The sequence below is a fragment of the Maniola hyperantus genome, chromosome 14, assembly GCF_902806685.2.
Source record: "Maniola hyperantus chromosome 14, iAphHyp1.2, whole genome shotgun sequence".
NCBI lineage: Eukaryota > Metazoa > Arthropoda > Insecta > Lepidoptera > Nymphalidae > Maniola > Maniola hyperantus.
In genome coordinates this window covers 1,662,054-1,685,481 of record NC_048549.1, presented here as the reverse complement: position 1 = coordinate 1,685,481, position 23,428 = coordinate 1,662,054, and the positions used below count along the sequence as shown (strand labels likewise).

The 23,428-nt window shown below is 41.3% G+C and overlaps 3 protein-coding genes across 4 annotated transcripts; all 3 read right to left on the bottom strand.

Annotated features, from left to right (window-relative positions):
- Nucleotides 1–199: 199 nt before the first annotated feature.
- LOC117988359 (uncharacterized) lies at nucleotides 200–3,105 on the bottom strand. Its single transcript, XM_034975490.2, has 2 exons — nucleotides 2,911–3,105; nucleotides 200–2,348 (listed from the first exon to the last, which is right to left on the bottom strand). Exons 1-2 carry the CDS (start codon nucleotides 3,000–3,002, stop codon nucleotides 272–274), a joined length of 2,169 nt encoding a protein of 722 aa, XP_034831381.1. The 5' UTR covers nucleotides 3,003–3,105; the 3' UTR covers nucleotides 200–271.
- A 368-nt stretch (nucleotides 3,106–3,473) lies between these two features.
- Balat (Beta-alanine transporter) lies at nucleotides 3,474–9,516 on the bottom strand. Of its 2 annotated transcripts, none has more exons than XM_069502858.1 (8): nucleotides 9,374–9,516; nucleotides 8,092–8,302; nucleotides 7,410–7,599; nucleotides 6,477–6,735; nucleotides 5,704–5,953; nucleotides 5,193–5,578; nucleotides 4,477–4,655; nucleotides 3,474–3,813 (listed from the first exon to the last, which is right to left on the bottom strand). In XM_069502858.1, the coding sequence occupies exons 2-8, from the start codon at nucleotides 8,292–8,294 to the stop codon at nucleotides 3,493–3,495; spliced, it is 1,788 nt and encodes a 595-aa protein (XP_069358959.1). In that variant the 5' UTR covers nucleotides 8,295–8,302; nucleotides 9,374–9,516; the 3' UTR covers nucleotides 3,474–3,492. The 2 variants fall into 2 exon arrangements, with proteins under 2 accessions (XP_069358959.1, XP_069358958.1); XM_069502857.1 differs by having other exon boundaries at nucleotides 8,092–8,305; nucleotides 9,374–9,514.
- Nucleotides 9,517–11,808: 2,292 nt separating this feature from the next.
- On the bottom strand, nucleotides 11,809–23,236 carry LOC117988368 (uncharacterized). The gene is made up of 9 exons (XM_034975500.2): nucleotides 21,693–23,236; nucleotides 18,808–18,921; nucleotides 17,914–18,036; nucleotides 16,962–17,110; nucleotides 15,333–15,494; nucleotides 14,682–14,788; nucleotides 14,184–14,295; nucleotides 13,739–13,889; nucleotides 11,809–12,466 (listed from the first exon to the last, which is right to left on the bottom strand). The coding sequence occupies exons 1-9, from the start codon at nucleotides 21,849–21,851 to the stop codon at nucleotides 12,251–12,253; spliced, it is 1,293 nt and encodes a 430-aa protein (XP_034831391.1). The 5' UTR covers nucleotides 21,852–23,236; the 3' UTR covers nucleotides 11,809–12,250.
- Between the last annotated feature and the right edge of the window lie 192 nt (nucleotides 23,237–23,428).

Sequence of the window (23,428 nt, the reverse complement as noted above, 5' to 3'; positions counted from 1 at the left end):
TATGATATTAATGGTTGAATACTTTTTCATTTTTAACTTTACTGTAAAGTGGACTAAAACTTTAACAAATATAAAATACATAGTCATGTATTTTGCATTAGTCAATTAGTTAATACTAACAAATGCGATTACAATAACTAAGTTGTTCTTTACTTAAGTCGTCCTAAAGGCTTTTTATCTATCAGAATTAAAAGAGCAATTTATTAACATAAACTCTATATTAATAGGAATAAAAATATAATACACAAAATTATGAATTCACTATGTAGTACTATTCTTCTACAATCTTATTCGTAAGCCCAAGATTATTCAATAACGCATGTGGCGACGGATCTCTGCCGCGGAACCTTCTAAATACTTCGCTGGGATGACAACTACCGCCGGTGGCCAAGAAAGTGTCTCTATATCTTTTACTGATGGTCAGAATATCCTGGTTTCTCTCTCTAGCTTCATCGAAAGCGCTGTAAATGTCAGCAGCAATCATTTTCGACCACAAATGGCAGTAGTATGCCGCGCCCCATTCCTCAGAAAAAATCTTGGTAAATGAAAGAAGGTGCGAGTCGTATTTATCAAACGGCAACGCATTATATTTCGGCCATAGTTCCATTACTAAATCGCGCCAGAACGTTTGTTTGGAGTACAATTCTAAATCTAATCGCGCGAGATACATTTCTTTGCATAATTCGTATCCTGACATGTGTCTTCTTATGTTTTGCAGGTTTGTAACTATTTCCTCAGGTAATGGTTCGTCAGTTTTGTAGTGACCGCTGATCGATTGGATAGTATGCTGGTCGTAAAGCCAATGCGTCATCACTTGCCCGCATACTTCTGCTGCATCCCATTCCACGTTAGACAGCCCAGCTACTTCTGAATAGTTTGCAGTTGTAAGCAAATGTCTGAGCGCATGCCCGAATCTTTGGAACAACGCGCTTACTTCTTTAAATGTTAACAGCGACTGTTTTCCTTCAATCGGTGGTTGGAAGTTAAAAATCAGAGCAGATAGAGGTTGTGTTGATGCTACAAAATTTTTTTGGCGAATCGAAACATGCCATCCCGCGTCATCGTATACGCGAATTTTTTCGTCTTCTCGAGCATAAGGATCCAAATAGAATCCAGCTATCGGCTTGTTACATGTTTCATCATAAACGTCGTAATATTTAACATCCTTATGCCAGGTGTGCGTATCTGATCGTTCAACGATTTGTATTCTAAACAGGTTGCTACACAAATTGAAGAGACTGTTAATAACTTTGGGCAACGGAAAATATTCGCGAATTTTGTTCTCATCGAAATTATAGAGGGACCATTTTTGTTTCCTTTGCCAATAAGGTATATCCCAATGCTCTAATTTTGAATCAAACCCTCGTTCGCTAGCGTAACTCTGTAATGTATCAAGTTCGACATCCTGCATAGGTCTGGCAGTTGTGAGAAGATTATCAAGTACATTTATAAAATTTTCTAACGATCCTGCCATTTTGGTTTCCATACTCATATCAACGAAAGAATCATATCCCAATATTTTTGCTTGTTCTGATCTATAACTTCTCAACTTTTCTATATTAGTACTAGTTTCCAAATCTTTGTTTAGGTATCCGGAACAACGTTGCACATGGGCTTGCCATGCATTCCACCTCAAATTTCTATCGGGACAGTATTGCATGAACGGTTCATAAATGTGCGGTTGCAATGTTAGTTTCCATGGACCCTTCTCTGCTTCATTATTTACAGACATTGCTTTTGCAAGACTTTCGGGAAACTCTTTGGCTACTAGATCATTATTTATGATGCTGCTGAACATTTTAGTGGCAACTGAGACTTTTTCTCTTACAATATTTCTTTCTTTCTGTAAGTTGTTTAAGATATTGCTGAGTCTATCATGTTTGGCTCCTTTGATGTCTAAGCCATTTAGTTTGCCTTCTAGTATGTATTTATCTAAAAGCCTCTGTTCTTCATCTGTTAATTTTTTGAGTCTGTTTTTCTCATCCACCACAGCATTGTAAATTGGTACGCTGTTAAACTTGGATGACCTAGCTTTATGGGCCCTCTCATGTATTTGTATATATGATTTGGTTGGCATTAGAGAACTGTTACCCAAGTACAAGGTCTTTGCCATCCCCCATGTTAGTTCTAACTGGCTATCCAACGTCTCTAGGGGCTGAAAAATTTCCACAAATGCGTTTTTGCAATTCATACAAGACTGCTCAATTTGTCTGACCCCGTTTTCATATTCCAAGCTTTGTTTGCTGATTGTGGCGATGCATTTCTCTATTGTAAATGCATTGAATTCTGGCAAGCCATTCTCTGATAGAAGTGTACTTGTGTCTGCATCTTCACCTATCTCTGGAATTCTGAAAATTAAGTATTATATATGTAAAGTCAGGTAGGAGTTATACTAGCTTCTTATTAGAATTCCGTACCTCAAAAGGAAAAAGGAAACCTTATAGGATCACTTGGTTATCTCTCTCTGTCCGTTGTGTCTGTCAAGAAAACCTACAGAGTACTTGCCGTTGACCTAGAATCATGAACGTTGGCAGGCAGACTGTAAATTGAAATGCGATATCACTTCATCAGCAATAGTTTTCCATAAAAATATTGGTTGGTAGGTAGGTATATATGAATAGTGAATACATATTTGTATATTCAATGGTTAACTTAGCATTCTTTCTGTTATCTTAGATACTGATATTATAAAGAGGTAATGTTTGTAAGTTTGTCTGTAGGGGGTAATCTCTGGAACTACTGAACCGATTTTGAAAACTCTTTCACTAGTTGCAAATACACTTTCTAACTGAACACAAAACATTCACTATATCACGATCATCAATCAATTTTGAGTAGATTAGTGTTATTCTAACTTTATTTTTAACTGCGAAATTAATGCATGAGACTGAAAAGAAAAAGTCTACTTACAAAACAACATAACCAGAGTTGCGTTTGTTTTGGTAAAATGGTCGTTTCAGATGCCGCGTTAAAACGTTAGGACGCAAAAAAGACGATGCCATTATTATATTAACAACTCCTAATCACTTTATCACGTTTTTTTATTAAATTTTATTTCGTTTAAAATAGAAAACAGCCGCAAAAACATATGATGTTGACATTTGATGACAGTGACATCGGTCAAATTCAAATTAGCAACCATAGACCCTACGGTTTTTTTATTCTTCTAGCTTTACCTTGGATGAATGATTAGCTTTACACTAGGCAATTTGTCAAGTTTGTTATTTATTAAAGTTTAAAGTTAGAGAAAAACTTTTCCAAATTGAATTTAACTAACTAACTACAAAATAATAAAAATCAAAGCACCATTTCACGTCCGCCAAGTGACTAACTTGTTATGAAGTTTCCCGCCCTTTTGACCCTACGATAGACTTATGAGGCATATGGATAGACCCATACACCCTAGACCGCATAGAATCATAGATCATCGAACTAGGTTAACTTCATGGACGCCTTTTATAAATAATTTAACAGCAGGTTTTGTAATATCCTTTATTTTAATACCATAAATTCAATTTTTTCATTACTCTTATCCACTACAGCCACATCCTCATTTAAAGTCACATTCACCATCTGGCACGAACACAACGCGTTGCAATCCTTACAACTGGGTTGTTTCTTTTCTTCCTCCACTTTGGTTTCTTTGACTGGTGGACTGCAGCAAAAGTCTGTATCCAGGCCCATTCTCTCGCCATCTTCTAGGGTCTGTGGTAGATGTTGGTTGAGGGTTTCAGGGAGAAGCAAGCTCGCGATGCCACCGGCTACCAGCAATGCTCCCATTATGATTAGGGGTAGAACCATTATATCGGAACCCTGAAAAAAAAATATGGTCTCAGCTCAGAACAACAACCGCCAAAGTTTTTAACACCTAGCATAGGTAGGTAATATTGGAATAGCTACAGAACACTATCTTAAATGCGTGTTCTGACTTCTGACACGCACTTGACCAGTTCATCATCATCACCGGCCCACTACTAAGTACAGGTCTTTCCTCAGAATGAGTAGGGTTTAGGCTATAGTACACCACGCTGGCCAAGTGTTTGGTTACAGAGAATTCAACCTCAAGAGTACGCATATACCTACAAGATTTTGTATGATAACAAAATCGTCAAATGTTGGTGGGGGCCAGGTGTGAATGCTTTGTTGTGGTTGGTGGACTCAAGTCACGTAATCGAGGTAATGTGCGGAATGAGGGTACCGAACGGGTGTTTGCCGACTTTGTTAAGCAACTGCCTATAAGCTTGGCGATCGGGGGTGTCCGGCTAGTAGGCGTCTATAGGTGGTGGTCTGTGGGTTTGGCCGACTTCAGGCATTCAGGTTTCCTCACGCCTAGTGGTTACGATGGCAGCCTTCAATTCAGGAAGTCCAGGGTTCGATTCACGAACCTCGAACTTTTCGGATTTATTTGCATTTTCGGCAATCAGGTAGTAAATATCACTTGAATAAGTATTTTAATTAAATTGCCTGAAGCCTTACCAAATAGTTTACTAACGGGATGAAAATAGGTCCGAGCATGCCGAGCACAGAGCTCAGACTCATGCCCAGGCCTCTGACAACCGTGGGGTATAGCTCGGACGCCATCAGCGGCAGCACGACGAACGCGGATGATATGCCCATCTTACCCACGCAGTACAGGGCTAAGGTTACGTTGGTTTCTGAAAAATTTATGAAAATTAAAAAATGTTTGAGTATTTTACAATAGTTCTATTTCACGAAGACCGTTTGGTTATGTTTGTGTGAGTGCACACGTACACAGTGTCATAGTGTGAGTAGCACTCAGTCTCGACCGCAACGTGGTTTACGTACACTCACCAACAACCAAGGCGTTTTTTTTTGGTGTGATGTAACTACAAGGAATTTGTGGTTACATCACACAAAAAGAAATTAAATTGTGGTCATAAACTGAAATTAGTATTTTCAATTTTCGAAGTAAGATAACTATATCAAGTGGGATACCATATGAAAGGGCTTCACCTGTGCATTCTAAGACATACTTTTATTTATTTTTATGCATCATAGTTTTTGAATTATAGTGCAAAATGTCGAAAAAATATGACTGTAGAGTGTAGTACCCTCGTTGCGCGAGCCTAACTCGCACTTGGCCGGTTTTTTATTCAAACATAAATTTAGGGCTTGTTTGCGATCTCAACGATATCGGCGGAAACATTTTCCGTCTCCTTTTTAGAACTTACCATGTTGCACCAAAAACGTGGTCAAACAAGCAACACCACCGACCACCATACTCATGCACAGGGTCCAGCGTCTGCCCAACCGTTCCATAGAAGGCCACAGAAACATATACGTGGGTAGCTCCACGATACCAGCTAGAAAGAAGTTCAGAAACTCATCGCCTCCCAAAACTGGAGCATAATACGACAGTCCGACATACACGCTCGTGTTTGTAAACCATATAAACGTTATAATAATCGTTTTTTTTCTTAAATTGGGTGTTCTGAAGAGGTCCAATATTCCGTATTTTCGCGACTTCTCCTTTTCTAGATCTTGTTTCAGCTTGTCAGATTCGTATTTGCGTCGCAAGTGCACCATGTAATTCGCTGGTAAGGACTTCCCATTTATTCTGTGAACAAAATATGTTTATTATTACCCTGACCTATATGAGAAAAGCCCCCTGTCATACGAAAGGAGATAACCCTCCTCCTTTTCTCGCCGTCAACAAAAACAAGGATAATTTTTTTAACTTACCTGGCCATATTCTTTAAAATCACTTCAGCCTTCTCAAACTGTCCTCTCGCTAACAACCATCGCGGGCTCTCGGGCATTGGCCAGATGTAGAGGAAGAAGCAGACGAAAGGCAGAGTACTAGCCAAGGCCAGATGTCGCCAGTCTCTGACCAAGTAGACCAGGCCAGCTAATAGGATGAGGCCCAGGGAATAGGCAATGTTTGACAAGATGGTACACAGTGTTCGGCATTTCGGACCCACTAGTTCTATCGCTGAAAATTAAATTCTAACATTAACGAGGTAAAGTTCAAAACTAAAACTCCTGAGTGTTCCTTTTAAAAATACTACCATAAACGAATATATGGTACCTACAGTTGGCGTTATGTAGTCTCTGTCAGACAGAGATCTCTCGACCTCGACAGATTTCTCCTGGGCAGTGGGTGATTTATTACTCTAATTGATGATATGGAGTGGGTAGATTTCTGTGCTACCACGCATTGGATTGCCAGTCAGCCAAGCACTGTAAAGTGATCTACTTAGTTGTCAAAATAAGTAGTGCAGTTGCAACATGGCGCTTTGCGCAGATCATAGACTAGAGATACACAAGCTCAGCTGAGATCTGTTTTTACTATTCAATATAATGCGCAGGCATTACGCCTCGTGTTCAGATTGTACCTACTGCTTATGTTTGGGCGCACTATCGAAAAGAACAGTCCAACTAATGCAGACACACCTCACAGTTGTCCAGAAGTCTTTAAAAATGACGACAGTTAACTAGATCAAAAAATTACTAACCCAAAACGTAAGGCGTAGCCATAATAGCAGGCACAGTGAATCCGACGCCAAATCTATAAATTATCCAGATAAAGTAGTTCTGAGCGAACGCTGTAGCGACTCCGAACACACACTCGATGGCCAGGTAGATGAAGAAGGAGGGCTTTCTGCCCAACGTGTCCTGGAGATAGCCGAAGATGTAGTTGCCTATAATGCCTCCTACGGCGAGTAGCACCAGACCGAGAGTTGGGTAAAAGTCCTTGTTGCAAACCAAGTTCCACTGTAAAATGAAAATCATCATTAACATCATCATCATCATCACTTTTTTGCTAAAAAATTATGGTCGAGGTCCTAATCCCCTTAAATAATACCAATAAATAATGCGTACTAATATTAGAAACGCGAAAGTGTGTCTGTCTGTCTGTTACCTTTCATGGCTCAACCACAGTACAGAGCAGGATTATTGCGGATGCGGATTATAAGAAGTTCACATCTGCGGATGCGGATGCGAATATCCGTAACACCACGGTACCATTGTACACTTTTTGATTAGCGTGGCGAAGATATCAACTGGGCTCGCCCACTTTCTTTGCATTTCGTTACTTATTGCAAATATGAATCCGCATCTGTAAAAGCTCCGCATCAATTGGTGCGGATGATAATGTCTGAATTGATGCGAATGTTCTGCATTTGCGGATGCGAATGTGAATATTTGTAACATCCCTGGTACAGATATACTTATCTTGCATCCTGGAGACAAACACAAGATACCTACCTACTCTTTATTCCAAAAATTTCAATAGTATTTTTTAAAAACTTAAATCACATGGATAAATTATTATTGAGCCAATTCTCCTCCTAGAAATTGAACCTAGGACTGCTCGCACGTATAATATGGTGCTCCCCAGTACACCAGGGAGATTCATAATGCACCGCTGCCGCATGTGCACTTACCTCGATAACAACAGTATTTTTGTAGGTGTTCATGTCATAAACCCATCCATCTGAGCACGGTATGGTCTCCGCCTGTTTATACTGATTGTCTTCTATATTTGGATAGTTGCCCACAATATCGGTGTAGTTCAGATTGTACATGGTACATGAGGAGTACTCCAGCTGATCGTTCTTTAGTTCTAGTGGTATACTGAAAAAAAATATGATTCATATGCAAATTTTCTGAGCCCATAACCTAACGGATTTTAATAAGTAAAATATATTCAGCACAAAATAAAAAACCGGCCAAGTGCGAATCAGCGGTGATAATAATATGGTGAAAAGCTGTGATAGCCTAGTGGCTAGAACGGCCGCCTTCTAGTCGGCAGTCGAAGGTTCGATCCCGGGCATGCACCTCTAACTTTTTGGAGCTATGTTATGTGCGTTTTAGGTAGGTACCTAATTAAATATCACTTGCTTTAACGGTGAAGGAAAACATCGTGAGGAAACCTGCATGCCTGAGAGTTCTCCATAATGTTCTCAAAGGTGTGGGAAGTCTACCAATCCGCACATGGCCAGCGTGGTAGACTATAGCCAAACCCCTTCTCATTCTGAGAGGAGACCTGTTCTTTGAGTGAGCCAGCTATGGGTCACTCAAAGACCTGTTGATAATGATGTTGATGAGTTGTATGATGATGTTTACCTAATGTTCCTAGCTAGCTCCTGGTCCTCTAGCGCCTCCAGCTCGGGCACCCTGCACCAATGCTGGACATCTGCCGCCATGAAGAGCTGCGCGTAGGCGTGGAAGCCACACGGGATCACCGCGGGCAGCAGGATGAAGTAGATCACCAGTTTCTGGTAACGTCCAAACTCGCCCACATCTTCGAGGATTGCGTCGAAATCCATTGTCAGACCTGCTGAATAAGACCGTTTGAAATACTTACTGTTTGTTTAGTCATGATTGTATTAATACTTGCAACATATTGTATATAATAAGCTAAAGAAATAGAACGATTTTTTATTCAAGTAAACTTTTGAGAGTGCTTTTGAATCGTCAAAGGAATCTACCATTTATTAAGTTCGCAATGCTATTCAGGCATCGATTCTACAGAGAAGAACCAGTAGGTATGTATATATGTACCTACTTATCTAGTTGTCTGTGAATTTTTATTATAGGTATTCTACCGCTAAGACCGAGATGACTCGTGATGATTGATGATTTGGTTGCGGGGGGCTGCCATGTTGAAAATATTGATTTTTTTCTTCACATGACACCCTCCCTCAAACCGCGCTCTAGGTACTTCACGAGGTGTCTCAATGAAACAGTACAGGTATACCTTTACTTAGTAAGACGATAAGGTGTTTACAAATTTTGAAAATCTTTGAAATTTTTTTGTAAGTACTATTTTCACGAGTTTATGTTTCACCGAAATAATGTTAATTTTATCGAATAAGAATGGAAATGAAACGTTAAATTGGCGGTAAAAACAGTAAATAGACTGGTTGTTTTCCCGTGGGACTGCAATATTTTCCCATTTTCCTGTAGGCTAAGTTAAGTCCGTTTCTAGAATTTGAACTAAGTTACTATCTGTCCAACATCCACATTTTGCAATGTTAAGTAGGTACCTACTTAAATCCAAAATATGTTTGCTTTTAGTTACGTCTTTACGCCTAACTATTGAATAGTTCAGTCAATGCATAAACACGCTGGAGAAGATTCCAAAATCATCTCCAGGTACTTACTTACCTTACACATAAGTAGGATACTTTTTCTCCCGGGGAAACAAATAATTTCTATAGGACTTTAATCAAACCTAAATTGACGCGGGCAAACGCTAGTTCATTGTACTCAATTTCATTTTAAAAAGAGCAACCGCCGAGTTTCTAATTTCAGAACCTATGGTGGGATTCTCTTGACGATCACTTCGAAGGAATTTTGTAAAAGTTTTCTATTTACTTATTTGCTAAAATATTTTAATCCTTACCTTAGGAACACAATGTAGACACGCGTCTCTCGACGTTGTCTCTTTAATCCTACTGGCCCAAATAGTTGTCATATGCCCTATAACTGGCCACTGTCTACGCGGGTCGAGCAGGCAAACTGCCGCGGCTTACCAATAAGCAGCTTGCCTATACTTGGGACCCTAAACGCTACCGGTTCTATGTACAGTGGGCTTAAAAATATGCCTATATTGAGAAACTTCTCCATTTGTAACAGTTCATCATCATCATCATCATCATCAACCGATAGACGTGCACTGCTGGACATAGGTCTCTTGTAGGGACTTCCACACGGTCTTGCGCCTGAATCCAGCGGCTCCCTGCGACTCGTCTGATGTCGTCCGTCCACCTAGTAGGGGATCTTCCAACACTGCGTCTTCCGGTGCAAGGTCGCCATTCCAGCACCTAGGGACCCCAATGCCTATCGGTTTTACGAACTATGTGCCCTGGACATTGCCACTTCAGCTTCGCAACCCGTTGAGCTATGTCTGTTACTCTAGTTCTCCTACGGATCTCCTCATTTCTGATTTGATCACGTAGAGAAATTCCAAGCATAGCTCTCTCCATTGTAACAGTTACAGATCTATTATTTTAGCTCGCGGAGCGAGTCTTGGACTTAAAAATATAATATCAGATTTTTCTGACAACAAATTTTCAGTAGTTCAAAGTCGCTGAGCGTGCTGTGGCTTGTGGAGCGGGCTATGTTAAATCAGTAAAGATTAAATCCATAGGAGAACCAAAGCAACCGATATAGCTCAACGAATTATCAAGCTAAAGTAGTAGTGGGCAGGCCATGTGTGTCACAGAACCGATGGCCGCTGGAGCTGACGTGTGCTGGGGTGAAGACCACGTACCAGCAAGCACAATGTGGGATCTCCAACCCGTTGGATTGATAACCTTAACCTTTGTTCACACACAAATATACTCCTAAAGATACACAGTAATCTCCTACGGAATTGGTTAGATCTTGCCGAGGCAACGGCGTCGTGCAGCAATGAAAGATACGGGATGCGTTCTTTGGAAATATCAAAGCCTTTGAATTATCAAAGATTGGGAGCTGGTCGAAAGGTAGGAGAGAATTTTAGTGGGTTAATTCGATCCGATCTCCTTGCCGAAAATTCGGACATTCAGGGAATTTCGCCTTCAAGAAGTTACTGAGTCGAACCTTAAAATAACAAAAACAGTAGGTACTTAGAGGATTGGGGCAGTAGGTTTATTCAATAGTTAGGTACTTATATAATATTTGGTGGTTCTTACCCAAAAATTTGCCGAGTGGTTCTATTTATCCTTGCGTCATCCACCACCATGATAGAGATACGCAGTGCCCTTTGACCCTGTATATAAATTCGTCAAACGAAGTCTACTGTTAAGAATTAAACTGGTCCATCATGAAGAGGTAATCTATTCAATAATATACCTCTCAATTTTTAAATCGAAGAGCTAAAAAACTTCACCCAATATATATGATGGGATGCTGGAGTACAATTATCTCATTGGTTGAGCGCAGTCAATTCGATTAGCGATATAATTGGAGCGGCGAAAGGACGGCTGCTGACCGACAAATCAAGGTCGGAGTTGATCAACTAATAGACATCATCCATTGACGGGTCATTGCGCAATATGGCGTGGGAAAGAGGTGAAATGGGGCAGTGGATTGCGTGCAACGCTGGGAGAGTAGTAGCAATAGCTAAAGGCTGCCAAGGCTCTGTCATGGCCAGTTGGGGAATTGGGAGTTGTGACATTGTATAGACGAAAGGCCTGTAGGGCGATTTCGTAAATCCTGCATCAATCATTATTACAATCTCAATTGTTGTGATGGGCTGAATTTGTGCTATTCTTGATGCAACAATGCATTGTAGCCAATAGTGAGCGAGCATCAACCAACAGAGGTGATTGCGATCGTTACATTGTAGCTGTCATTCTACCGTAATCGCGCAGCTGATAAAGCAACTTATAAAGTAGGTACTTTAAGAGCTAACACGTAGCCAACTTTTTAGCAATTTGTGCACTTTTAAGATTTTTAAACCTACTGGCGCCAAAAGAATAGAGAGAACTAACTTATTTGAATCATCATCATCATGATAGACGTCAACTGCTGGACGTAGGTCTCTTGTAAGTATGGAATTTCAGACGCCACGGTCTTGCGCCCCCTGAATCTAGCAGCTCTCTACGACTCGCTGGATGTCGTCTGTCCCCTCCTATAATGGAGGGTTTGCCAACGCTGTGCGAGGTCGCCATTCTAGCGCCTTTTGGGACGATAGTAATGTCTGTCAGTTTTTCGACCTATGTCGAATTCGCTTCGCAATGATAAAGGAAAATAGGTGGTAGGAAGATAAATAATATGTTAGGTGTAAAATCAAAATGACAAAATAATTTTCTTTTTACAATATTTATTGTAAAAATACAAAATTATGCAGGAATCAAGTAAGCATACAAGAATATTGAGATATCTCTATTGAATTTCTAGTAATTGCAATAACCTAGAAGAAAATCGGTCACCACCCTCACGATGACATTATAATATGCCTAAAAGACTGCACAACATTGCTAATAGTTAGAAACGGATAGTTATTTGACCGGATACGATGATATCCGGCCATCCTATGAGGATATGCGGTCTGCCGAATCAAAGATGTAACTAAAGCCAAGCGTCTTGCGGGGCGGCCAGCGTGTTGAACAAACTATTAATATTTACAAGAAATTGTAAGAAAGACGCGCGGACGTGTCCTAATCGAGAGCGGGTGCCGAGTGGCATAGAATGTATGGCATCGCGCCCGCTGCCCGCCCCGTAGGTCGCACCCGCTCCCAGCTGGGCCGCAGACTTAGTGTACACGACTCAGCAGAATCGTGTGTGAAACAGTCTACGGGTCCGCGTCCCTTGTCTTGTGACACATGGTGCGGTACCACTCGGGGTCCGTTTTGGCCGCGCTCTCGGGCCGGCCGTCGCGGTGTCGGTAGTGGAACTCCGAAACTCCGCGTCCGCGCACGCCATTGACATTGAAGGAGCAGAACCGCTCCACCATGCGCGCCTCCCACTCCGAAGACACGTAGTGCACCGACTCGTACTCCACCAGCACCTGGACAGTCATTTTTTTTTGGTCCACAAAACTTGTACAATTGTACAATGAACCAAAAGCTTAATTTGCTATAATGCGCTGAAACAGGTCGAATTTGCATGGTGCAACATGCAGCATGCAAAATGCACCGCCCGCCCTCCCATTGCTAAACATGCAGGAAGAAGCAGCCACCAGGCAAGCAATACGCAGCAGTGGGAGGGCGGGCGGTGCATTTCGCATGCTGCATGTTGCACCATACAGATTTGACCTGTGTCAGCGGATTACAACAAACTAAGCTTTTGGTTCATTGTATATCATGGACTTCCGCAAAGTAACGCCTGCTTCTATACAACATTTGTACAATTGTTTTAAGTTCTTTGCTTTGCTTTCGTTTTAAGTTCGCGTAATAATTATCACCACTATATAATATTATCAAAATGTAGCATCTTACAAATGCAACAACCGACCATCAAAAAGTGTAATTTATTGCCTACTAGCTGATGCCCGCGGCTTCGCCCGCGTGGATTTAGGTTTTTAAAAATCCCATGGGAACTTTTGATTTTCCAGAACTAAAAGTAGCCTATCCATAGTAACCCGGAGATGCAAGGATGCAGTACCAAATTTCGTAAAAATATGCAAACGCATGATTCTTTAAAAATCTCGTGGGATCACCACGATTTAGGAATTCAATTGCTTACAGCATCAGGGCTGAGAAGTTGGGTCCTCGAGTTCTAACGTTCTTTACTTTACTTCTGGACCTCCCAATATCAATTTATAACCGACAGATTCTAAATCCCATCTTGGTGGTCAGGTCCCCAGCAGCATCAGGATTGAAGAGTTGGAATCTATTTTTTTATGGGACAATGTCACAAAGTTTCTCTATCTATTAAAAAAAACCGGCTAAGTGCGAGTCAGGCTCGCGCAACGAGGGTTCCGTACTACAGTCATATTTTTTCGACATTTTTCACGATAATTCAAAAACTATGATGCATAAAAATAAATAAAAATCTGTTTTAGAATGCACAGGTGAAGACCTTTCATATGATACCCCACTTGATATAGTTATCTTACTTCAAAAATTGAAAATACTAATTATTAGTTCATGACCACAATTTAATTTTTTTTGTGATGTAACCACAAATTCACGGTTTTCAGATTTTTGCCCGAATGTCTGCTATAAGACCTACCTACCTGCCAAATTTCATGATTCTAGCTCAAGTGATCCTATAAGGTTCCGTTTTTCCTTTGAGGTACGGAACCCTAAAAAATTACGCAAATCGTTTTATCACGTACCTGCACAGTATACACCTGATCCCCGGCCTGCATCCTGAAGGCGTAGTCCCTGGGCGCACTGCCGCCTTCGCCGTGCTGATACAGCTGCAAATCCACCCACTCCACAGCCAATACCACGCCGTTTGGTAGACTCACTGCTCCTGCTTCCATACTGCACAAAAAAGACAGTATGTACAGTGTACACCAGAGAATTAAAGTTTCCTCAGCGTTGCGTCTGTCCGAAACTGATTATAGGAAAATCTTTTGGGTGTCATTTACACAAAGCATCTTCTCATCATCTCATGAATCACTGGTCATTGAAAAAGGAAACTTGAGTTAGTTATAATATGCTCTTATTTTGATTCGTCAAGTCATTTGAATATTTTGTCTATTGGTAAATCCAACTCAAGGCCTTCGAAGAGTATCTAAGGTAGGACCTCTCTTCAATAGAAAATAAGCGACGAACCTGGTGGCTGTCGAAGGCTGGCAGATTACTCCAACGCTGATACTGGTGCCGTCTTCAAGGAAGATGTGATGGAACGCGTACCGGTGCATCAGACTCCAGTCCCGTATTTTTCCTGAAAACATTAACTCTGGAAATCTATCCGAAAAGCCAAGAAAATACTGAAGAAATAATTTTACGCAGATGGAAGAAGGTGATAGCGTAATGGTTAAGACGTCGGAGGACCTCATGTAAATTAATGTGCTTCTGCAAAATAAAGAAATTGAGCTAAATTGCTTTAACGGTGAAGGAAAACATCGCGAGGAAACCTGCATGCCTGAGATTTCTCCATAATGTTCTCAAAAGTGTGTGACATCTGCCAATTGCCAGTCCGCACTTGGCTAGCGTATAGTCCACGGCCAAACCCTTCTTATTCTGAGAGGAGACCCGTGCTCAGTGTAGTGCATGTAGTGAGCCGGTGGTGTGTTGGTGATGATGATGGAAGAAGGTGAAAGGTCTTACCAAAGCTGTGATCTCTAAAGGAAGGCAAGGTGTATTCGTAGGATTCATTTCCAATCTTGAAATTGCATTTCAAAACTCCGAACTGCTCATAATGCGATTGGTGAGCTCTGAAAATAGAATTGTCGAATTCCGATAAGCTGCTCGGTAATGTATTATCCAGCAGGTTAAGTTTGCAACCAAGCGCTGGCCTAGTGGTTAAAACGTCTGGCTCCAGGGTTGCAGAGTTCCAGGGTTTAATCCCGGGCATGCACCTCTGACTTTTTGGGGTTATACGCGTTTTAAGAAATTAATTATCATTTTAACGGTGGAGGTACCTAAATAACTTGAGGGCATAATATGTCTAAGGGTGAGATCTATAGAGCGCACTCTGACTTTGCTTAGACTTAAGACAGAGTTAAAAGAAGACGGAGTTAATATCTCTCAGACAAATCTGTCTCGTTTTAACTCAGTCTTAAGTCTGAGCAAAGTCAAAGTGCGCTCTATAGATCTCAGCCTTAGAGTTCACTGCAATATTCTCAAAGGTGTGTTAAGTCTGCTAATTCGCACTTGATCAGATACATAGACTGTGGATCTCTTCTCATTCTAATGTATGGGTTGAAACGATAATGATGATGGTAATGACCAGTCTATAAATTAAAAAAAGGATCTAACGTTTTCAGTCCCTCAAAGTACTGTCGGCTCCACTTCTCCCTGGCGATGGACCGGATGACGGCGGGCGGGTGGAGGTCGCAATCGTAGTCGAAATACTTGCTCGTCGCGTTCCATTCGCCGTTGAAATCCACGTCCACCATTTTGCTTGGGTCGTTTTGGTACCTGTACATTAAAACAAATAATCCATATCCATACTAATACTATAAATGCGAAAGTGTGTCTGTCTGTCTGCTAGCCTTTCACGGCCCAACCGTTCAATTGATTTTGACGAAATTTGGTACAGAGATAGCTTGCATCCCGGGGAAGGACATAGGCTACTTTTTATCCAGGAAAATCAAAGAGTTCCCATGGGATTTTTAAACCTAAATCCGGGCGGACGTGGCGGGCATCATCTAATTATTTATAAGGGGATTTTATGGCCATTTATGATGGGCAAAGAAGTGCGGAACACTAGAAGCAGCATGGTGTTTACACATCACACACTTTACCACCACTACATATATCTAAGTATATGAAAGGAAAAGGTGACCGACTGACTGACTTAATGACTGACTGATCTATCAACGCACAGCTCAAACTACTGGACCGATCAGGCTGAAAATTGGCATGCAGATAGCTATTATGACGTAGGCCTCCACTAAGAAAGGATATTTGAAAGTTCTACCCCAAAGAGGGTGAAATAGGGGTTTGTTTGTGTATTCCACGCGGACGAAGTCGCGAGCATAAGCTAGTCGGGTTATAAGTGGCAATAGTTGGGGGCACATAGTTCGAAGAACCGCGATGGGGTCTCAAGATGCTGTAGTGGCAATCTTGCACCGGAAAGCACAGCGTTGGTAAACCCCCTACTTTGGAGTACTTGGTATACAGACATCAAACGAGAGAATTTCGGAGAGTGTGTCGAAGAACTTTTCGACCTGGACCTTGACCTTTCTACTATTGTACCGCAAGGCATCGCCAAGGTCTGCACCCGTACGTAGTCGAAATTCCAAGGATACGTACGAAGCGACTTGCCTCCTCATTTCTAATTCGAACCGCTAAGATTTGGAACATCCTTCTAGCATCAGTTTTCCTCTCCAATTATAATATGGGTACCTTCAAGTCAAGAGTGAATAGGCATTTTCTAGGCAAGCGCGTTCCATCTTAGGCTGCATCATCACTTGCTACCAGGTCTGATTGCAGCCAAGCACTAATCTATTTAAAAAAAAAGTTGCAGGGACCCGCTGGTTAGCAGCAGCGCAGTTCCTACAAGAGACATGTGTCCAGCTGTGGACGTCTATCGACGATGTTTCATGTTGGTTCGTCAACGACGAAAGATATTCTTCTCAGACCTGGGCGCGTTTGGAACCCTCGTAGCTTTAGTTTTAATTTTGCTTAATAATTATCACCACTATATCTTACAAATCCAATATCTGACTATCAAAAAGAGTAATTTATTACCTACCTATTTTGAATAAATCAGTCGACTTTGACTTTGATATCATTATTTGGAATTTTAACAGTTAATTACCCTTCCGTTACCGTTAAGTAAGGAAGTCTGCAGGATCTTCTCAATAGGTACGCGCTTCCCTTGCCCAAAACCTAACCAAGGAAAGAGGCTAAGAATAAGTAGATCATAATAATGTACAATACCACATCTGTCCTCTGTAAGAGATGGTCCACTTCTTCATGGGCTCGACGGGGGTCATCTTAATGCCCTCAGCCCCAAATTCGCCGATTGGAGCCCCGAACAGCACCGTGTCCGGGATCTTCTTGCTACAAAGAAGACCATGGCCAGGCAACTGAAAATTAAAAGTAGTTTTTTATTCAATTAAACTTTTAGTGCTCTGAATCTCCTAGATAATAATCTACCACTGGGTCGGAATACTCTTCCAATGGAGAGTAACCAGCAAGAAATTTGGCAGTTGCTCTTTACTAAAATTCAAAATATGAACTACGTATGTAATTTATATGGTCAATAGTTTCGTGTCAATTATTTCCTAAGGTGGAATCTGACCTACCTGAGATGGATATGATTTTTTTTAAACCTGGCCTAGTAAGAAATTCGTTACTACGCGATGACACTTACATTCGCTAAGGTTTCGTCAGTTATGTAACTGACTGTTCCGCCAACCCGATATGAGTCAACTTAGAAATCTCAGGATTTCTTCACTTCAAACTTGAAAATTACCAAAAAAGCTTCTTTAGTCATAAATGTCCTGTTCTATAATAACTTCTGAGTTCTGCCGAAGAACAGAGACAGTAATTGTAAAATTGAAAATATTATAATACTTAAAACTTAAAGCTAGCCTTATCTAATTATTCTATACAAATCATTGTAAAATCAATGAGTTGAACAGGGAGAAGCGATAAGTACAGAACATGGTCTGGTGGCCGCGTTTACCAGCTAAGCCGTGCCGCCAAGCGATTTAGCGTTCCGGTACAATGCCGTGTAGAAACCTTGGGTGGGGGTTAATAAAAACTGCCTTACCCCTTCCAGGTTAGACCGCTGCCATCTTATTATCAACATCACTTACCACCAGGTGATATTGCAGTTAAGGACTAACGTGGATCTGAATACAAATTAAAAAAAGACATCATTTACCCCTATATAAAAGACGCCATTGCACATCCCCATGGGTCGTCGCTCGCAGCCCGATATCACGTACACCCCCTTATCCTTATCGTCTTCCTCCTTCGCCGATATGAAGAACACTGCATCGAAAGCCTTTAAACCAAAACAAATTATAGGTAAGTAGGTATACCTTTATTTTATTTGACGACCTCCCTGGCGCAGTAGTAAGCGCTGTGGTCTTATAAGTGGGAGGTCCCGGCTTCGATTCCTGGCAGGGATTTGGAGTTTTATAATTTCTAAATTTCTGGTCTAGTCTGGTGGACTTCTGCCGTGGCTAGTTACCACCCTACCGGCAAAGCTGTGCCGCCAAGCGATTTAGCGTTCCGGTACGATGCTGTGTAGACCAAAGGGGCACGGGTTTATTAAAAACTGCCATACCCCTTCCAAGTTCGCCCGCTTCCATTTGTATCGTCACTTACCACCAGGTGAGATTGCAGTCAAGGGCTAACTTGTGTCTGGGTAAAAAAAAGTATATTTTAAAAGAGAATTGGAAAAATTTGAATTCTTGAAATTGAAATCGTCCTTCTTCAAAATGTGTTTCATTGTTGACTCCCTTACACGTCATATAACCGGAGCAGCTTATTTGACAAACTCCTGGGTTTTCATGGTTCCGTACCTCCAGAGAAAAAAATTAACCCTAATAGGATGACTACGTTGTCCGTCTGTCTGCCTGTCGTAAGGGAATCAAAGTTCAAACCCTATATCGTTCCTACTTCCCGTTGACCTAGAATCATGAAATTTGGCAGGTATAGCTTTGTCTTAATACACAAGGCAAAAATGCGAAAACCGTGAATTTGTGGTTATATCACAACCTTATAGAGATCTCAGCTAGAGAGTCGCATTATTTAAATAACACCGAGTTACCTTGGCATGATAGCTGAGTGGTTGTGCTTTGTCCATTTCTGCTGGGTTTGATATGGCTTTGACTCCCTGCCCCGCTCGCCCCTCCTTGCCAGCTGCATGGTTTTTACTAGAATACTGTACAAAGTATAAACGAATAAATATAAAGCAGGGTACTCACCTAGCCGTGTAGCATGTAACGTATCTGATACTGTATCAAGTGAGTATAGGCACGAGCCCGCTGCGAGGTGCTCGCGCGTGGAACGCAGTAAAGTTCGCAGTGACCCGCCGAATTTTTTTTATTTTTTTATTTTTTTTCCACACAAACAGAAAAAACACAATATTGGTTTCTTCGTGCTCGTAAGCGCTTGGCGGCTTGTCTGAGCACTGCACATTCCTCTGTAGTCTTATACTTACATACATACTATACATACTATTAATGTAGGTAGGTAGTTTTAAAATAAAATAATTATGTCCGCGTATACCAGCTTCAATTTCTGCATACGAGTTGGACCTCACCACGCCAAAATGTACCATGCCACACAGCGTCGCTCTCGATAGAATGGCGGTAGGTAACAGCAGGGCGATTGTCTAAAACCTGCATCAATCATTATTACAATCTTAATTATTCTGATTGGCTGAATTTGTGCGATTCTTGTTGCAACAATGCATTGTGGCCAATAGTGAGCGAGCATTAACCAATCAGAGATGATTGCGATCGTGACATTGTAGCTGTCAAACAACCGCGGTAGTTGTACAGTGGCCCTACCGCGGTTGTTTGACAGCTACAATGTCACGATCGCAATCATCTCTGATTGGTTAATGCTCGCTCACTATTGGCCACAATGCATTGTTGCAACAAGAACCGCACAAATTCAGCCAATCAGAACAATTGAGATTGTAATAATGATTGATGCAGGTTTTAGACAATCGCCCTACTGGTATCACTGCGAACACAAAGGCGGCTCGCAGTGTGCGCGTGGACGGCAACAATTAGCTCGTAGCTGGATACCCGGTGACCGTGGACGAGCTGTACCCACTTGCAAGTTGATACAGTATCAGATTAGTTACATGCTACACGGCTAGGTGAGTACCCTGCTTTAGGTAGGAAAGTTTTTTTTTTTTTTTTTTTTTATTCAGATACAAGTTAGCCCTTGACTGCAATCTCACCTGGTGGTAAGTGATGATGCAGTCTAAGATGATAGCGGGCTAACCTGGAAGGGGTATGGCAGTTTTTATTAAACCCATACCCCTTTGGTTTCTACACGGCATCGTACCGGAACGCTAAATCGCTTGGCGGCACGGCTTTGCCGGTAGGGTGGTAACTAGCCACGGCCGAAGCCTCCCACCAGACCAGACCAGAAATTTAGAAATTATAAAATTCCAAACCCCTGCCAGGAATCGAACCCGGGATCTCCCACTATTAAGACCACAGCGCTCACCACTGCGCCAGGGAGGTCGTCGGTAATAACCCAGTTCTGGACAAAGGCATACGCAGATTTATCTATCCTCTCCATTGTCATCCTAGCTCTTCTCTTCTGATGGCATCTGTACCGTCCAACCTAGTAGGTACCTATCTACTTTACCTAACTAGGTACCTAGTGAAACTCAACATAAACTTGTATCCTAAAAAAATTTTTTTTTTTCATTTGTTTCAATAACATTCTATTGATAAATGACTGGCGTTATTATTTTTATCTGCAACAGGTGTTATCTCGAAGTACTAATATTGTTTGTAAGTAGGTAGACGACCAGGTATATCTAATTACTTGCATGATAACAAGATTAAGCAATAGTGTTCGAGATTTTTTAACTTAAATGGTTCATTTCAGTTTCTACTCATTCTTATGCGTTGCATCGCCGCGTTCGTTCGTTTCACAACTTTATCGCTTCAAATGCCTCCGCTATCGGTTATTGTTGAACGAGGTCATCATCATCAACCGGTGTCATCAACCGATAGACGTCCACAGCTGGACATAGGTCTCTTGCAGGGACTTCCACGCGCCACGGTCTTGCACCATCTGAATACAGTCTCCCTGCTTCTTACAACGCTGCATCTTCCGGTGCGAGGTCTCCATTCCAGCACCTTGAGACCCCAACTTCTATCGGTTTTACGTACTATGTGCCTTGCCCATTGCCACTTCAGATTCGCAACCCGTTGAGCTATGTCGGCTACTCTAGTTCTCCTGCGGATCTCCTCATTTCTGATTCGATCACGTAGAGAAACTTCAAGTGTAGCAACATATAGGTACCTACTTCTTAAGTCCAACGTCGATACCAAATTAGATATTGGGTAGGTGAGTAGTAAGTAATAAATAAACAACTTAATATCAGTTATACTCAATAAGAGTCGTTTGGACTGCTGATTTTATAAAGCTTTTACAAATAGATATTATAAACATGTTAAATCACTATAGGTGGTAAATAACAAGCTGACCATAGCAACATAGCAACCCTGCCTGCGAGTTCTCCGTAATGTTCTCAAAGGTGTGAGAAGTCAGGCGTCACCTAATCCACACTTGGCCAGCGTAGTAGACTATGGCCCCCTCTTATTCTAAGAGATCACTGCTCAGTAGTGATTGGTTGGACTGACGATGAAAGGTTTTTTTATTTAGATACAAGTTAGCCCTTGACTGCAATCTCACCTGGTGGTAAGTGATGATGCAGTCTAAGATGGAAGCGGGCTAACCTGGAACGGGTATAGCAGTTATTGACGGCCATCTACATACAGTGGTGCGCGAGTCAACTGCCATACTCCTTCCAGGTTAGCCCACTCCCAACTTACACTGCATCGTCACTTACCATCAGGTGAGATTGCAGTCAAGGGCTAACTTGTATCTGACAATGCATCACAAAGCTTGCCGGGCTTAACAATAATAATAAAATATGTACCTAGTAATAAAACTGACCTTTCTATAGTAGTACAGGCAGGCAAACACCACGTATTTCAAGTAATACCATTTCCCTGGAACTGAGTATATGCCAAAGATCGGCTTAGGGTCCTTTCTCCTCAGGAAAATCACGAAAAACACAATAAAAACACCCAATATGACCAGAGGGCAGGTCATTTTGCCGTGAGCAGATAATATCGAATGCAGTGGTTATAACTGTACATAACAACCATTGATATAAATAAACCAAAGATACACAATTGATTAGCAACGCGTATTATTATTCACTAGACATCCACCTACACACAAATATTTAATGTCAGTAATAAAAAATATTTTTTTTGTCAAACGTACCATTTTCCGTGGCTATAACGTCATTTTAACGGTCGCGAACTGCATTCTCTCGGTGGTCGTATAGTACCTACAATGTAATCAAATTGTGTATCTTTGGTAAGGTATTCTATGCTTACACTCACTAAAAAGTCCTGCAAATTGCTATTGAGCTGGAACCATGTCTCATTTACATCGAAATGACGTCATTTTAACGTCGGTTGATATAAAAATATACCACCAGCTCGAAACCTCAATCTAGTGCTGACATGACCAAAATGGCGGCCACACGCATTATCAAGTTGCGGGACTTATACTAATTACCTTTTGTTAAATATAAGCATAGAATACCTTACTGGTGCAGAAGACTCAATTCGCAGACGTATAAATAAATAGCGACTCTTGTTACGACGCAATAAAGTGCAATTCAGCTCGCACAGTACGTTCAAAAGATTAATCCAGGTGGTGCGTAACCACAACGTGTATATATACCCCTATAAAACATATGCCCAGCAGTTTACATCTATCGGTAGTCAACGAGACTTATTCCATTTATCCTCCCTAAAATAGCAACTCTTGGGGTGTAGGTATACTCGGAAACTTGTGTCCATTCCAGACATACATTATATTATACAAATTCAGTTGACGGGGAAGATGGACATGCGTTTCCAAGTATACACCCTAGTTTTAGGGTGGATTTATGAATAAGCCATCAACAACGAGTATACACCCTAGGCTGTTTTAGGGTGGATAAACGGAACATGTCAACAACAAAGTTTAGTATATCAACGGTATTGAAAGAGTCCATGCTGATAAGACGTGACGTTACGTTGTGATAATGAACTCATTAATTTGTTGCTATTCGCCTAGAATCTAGATTTATCAGGAGCCAAGTGTGAATTTTTTTTATAAACTATTTAGGCTTGCGCTTGGCTGCAATCACACCAAACAGATGTTGAATAGTCGACTCATAGCTCAAAAGTAGGATTTGTCGCCGGGGAATATGAGCACCCCATAGAAACACGAGGCACTGTCTACCACATAAATAAAGAAGTATAAACACCGTAGGAACTTTTACAAAAGTTACTTATTTTTGATACCCAACAAAATTTCTTGCAAAGATCTTCGTGACTTTATGATGATTAGTGTATACTAGCTTATTCTCGCCGTTTAGTAGGCCACTGCGCAACATCTGCAGTGGAGTCGGGGATGCTCACTGCAATGCATGAGGGTTTTCCTCCTCCAAGGAAAAAAAGCTTATTCTCGCGTGGACTACACAAATTTTAAACTTTCTTAACGGATGTCTACCTACGTCATAATAGCTTTCTGCATGCCAAATTAGGGGTTATTCCCGTTGAGTCACACCCCCGTGTGTAACACTGTGACACAAGGTGCCTAAAATTTCAAAACATTCCCGTTGAGTA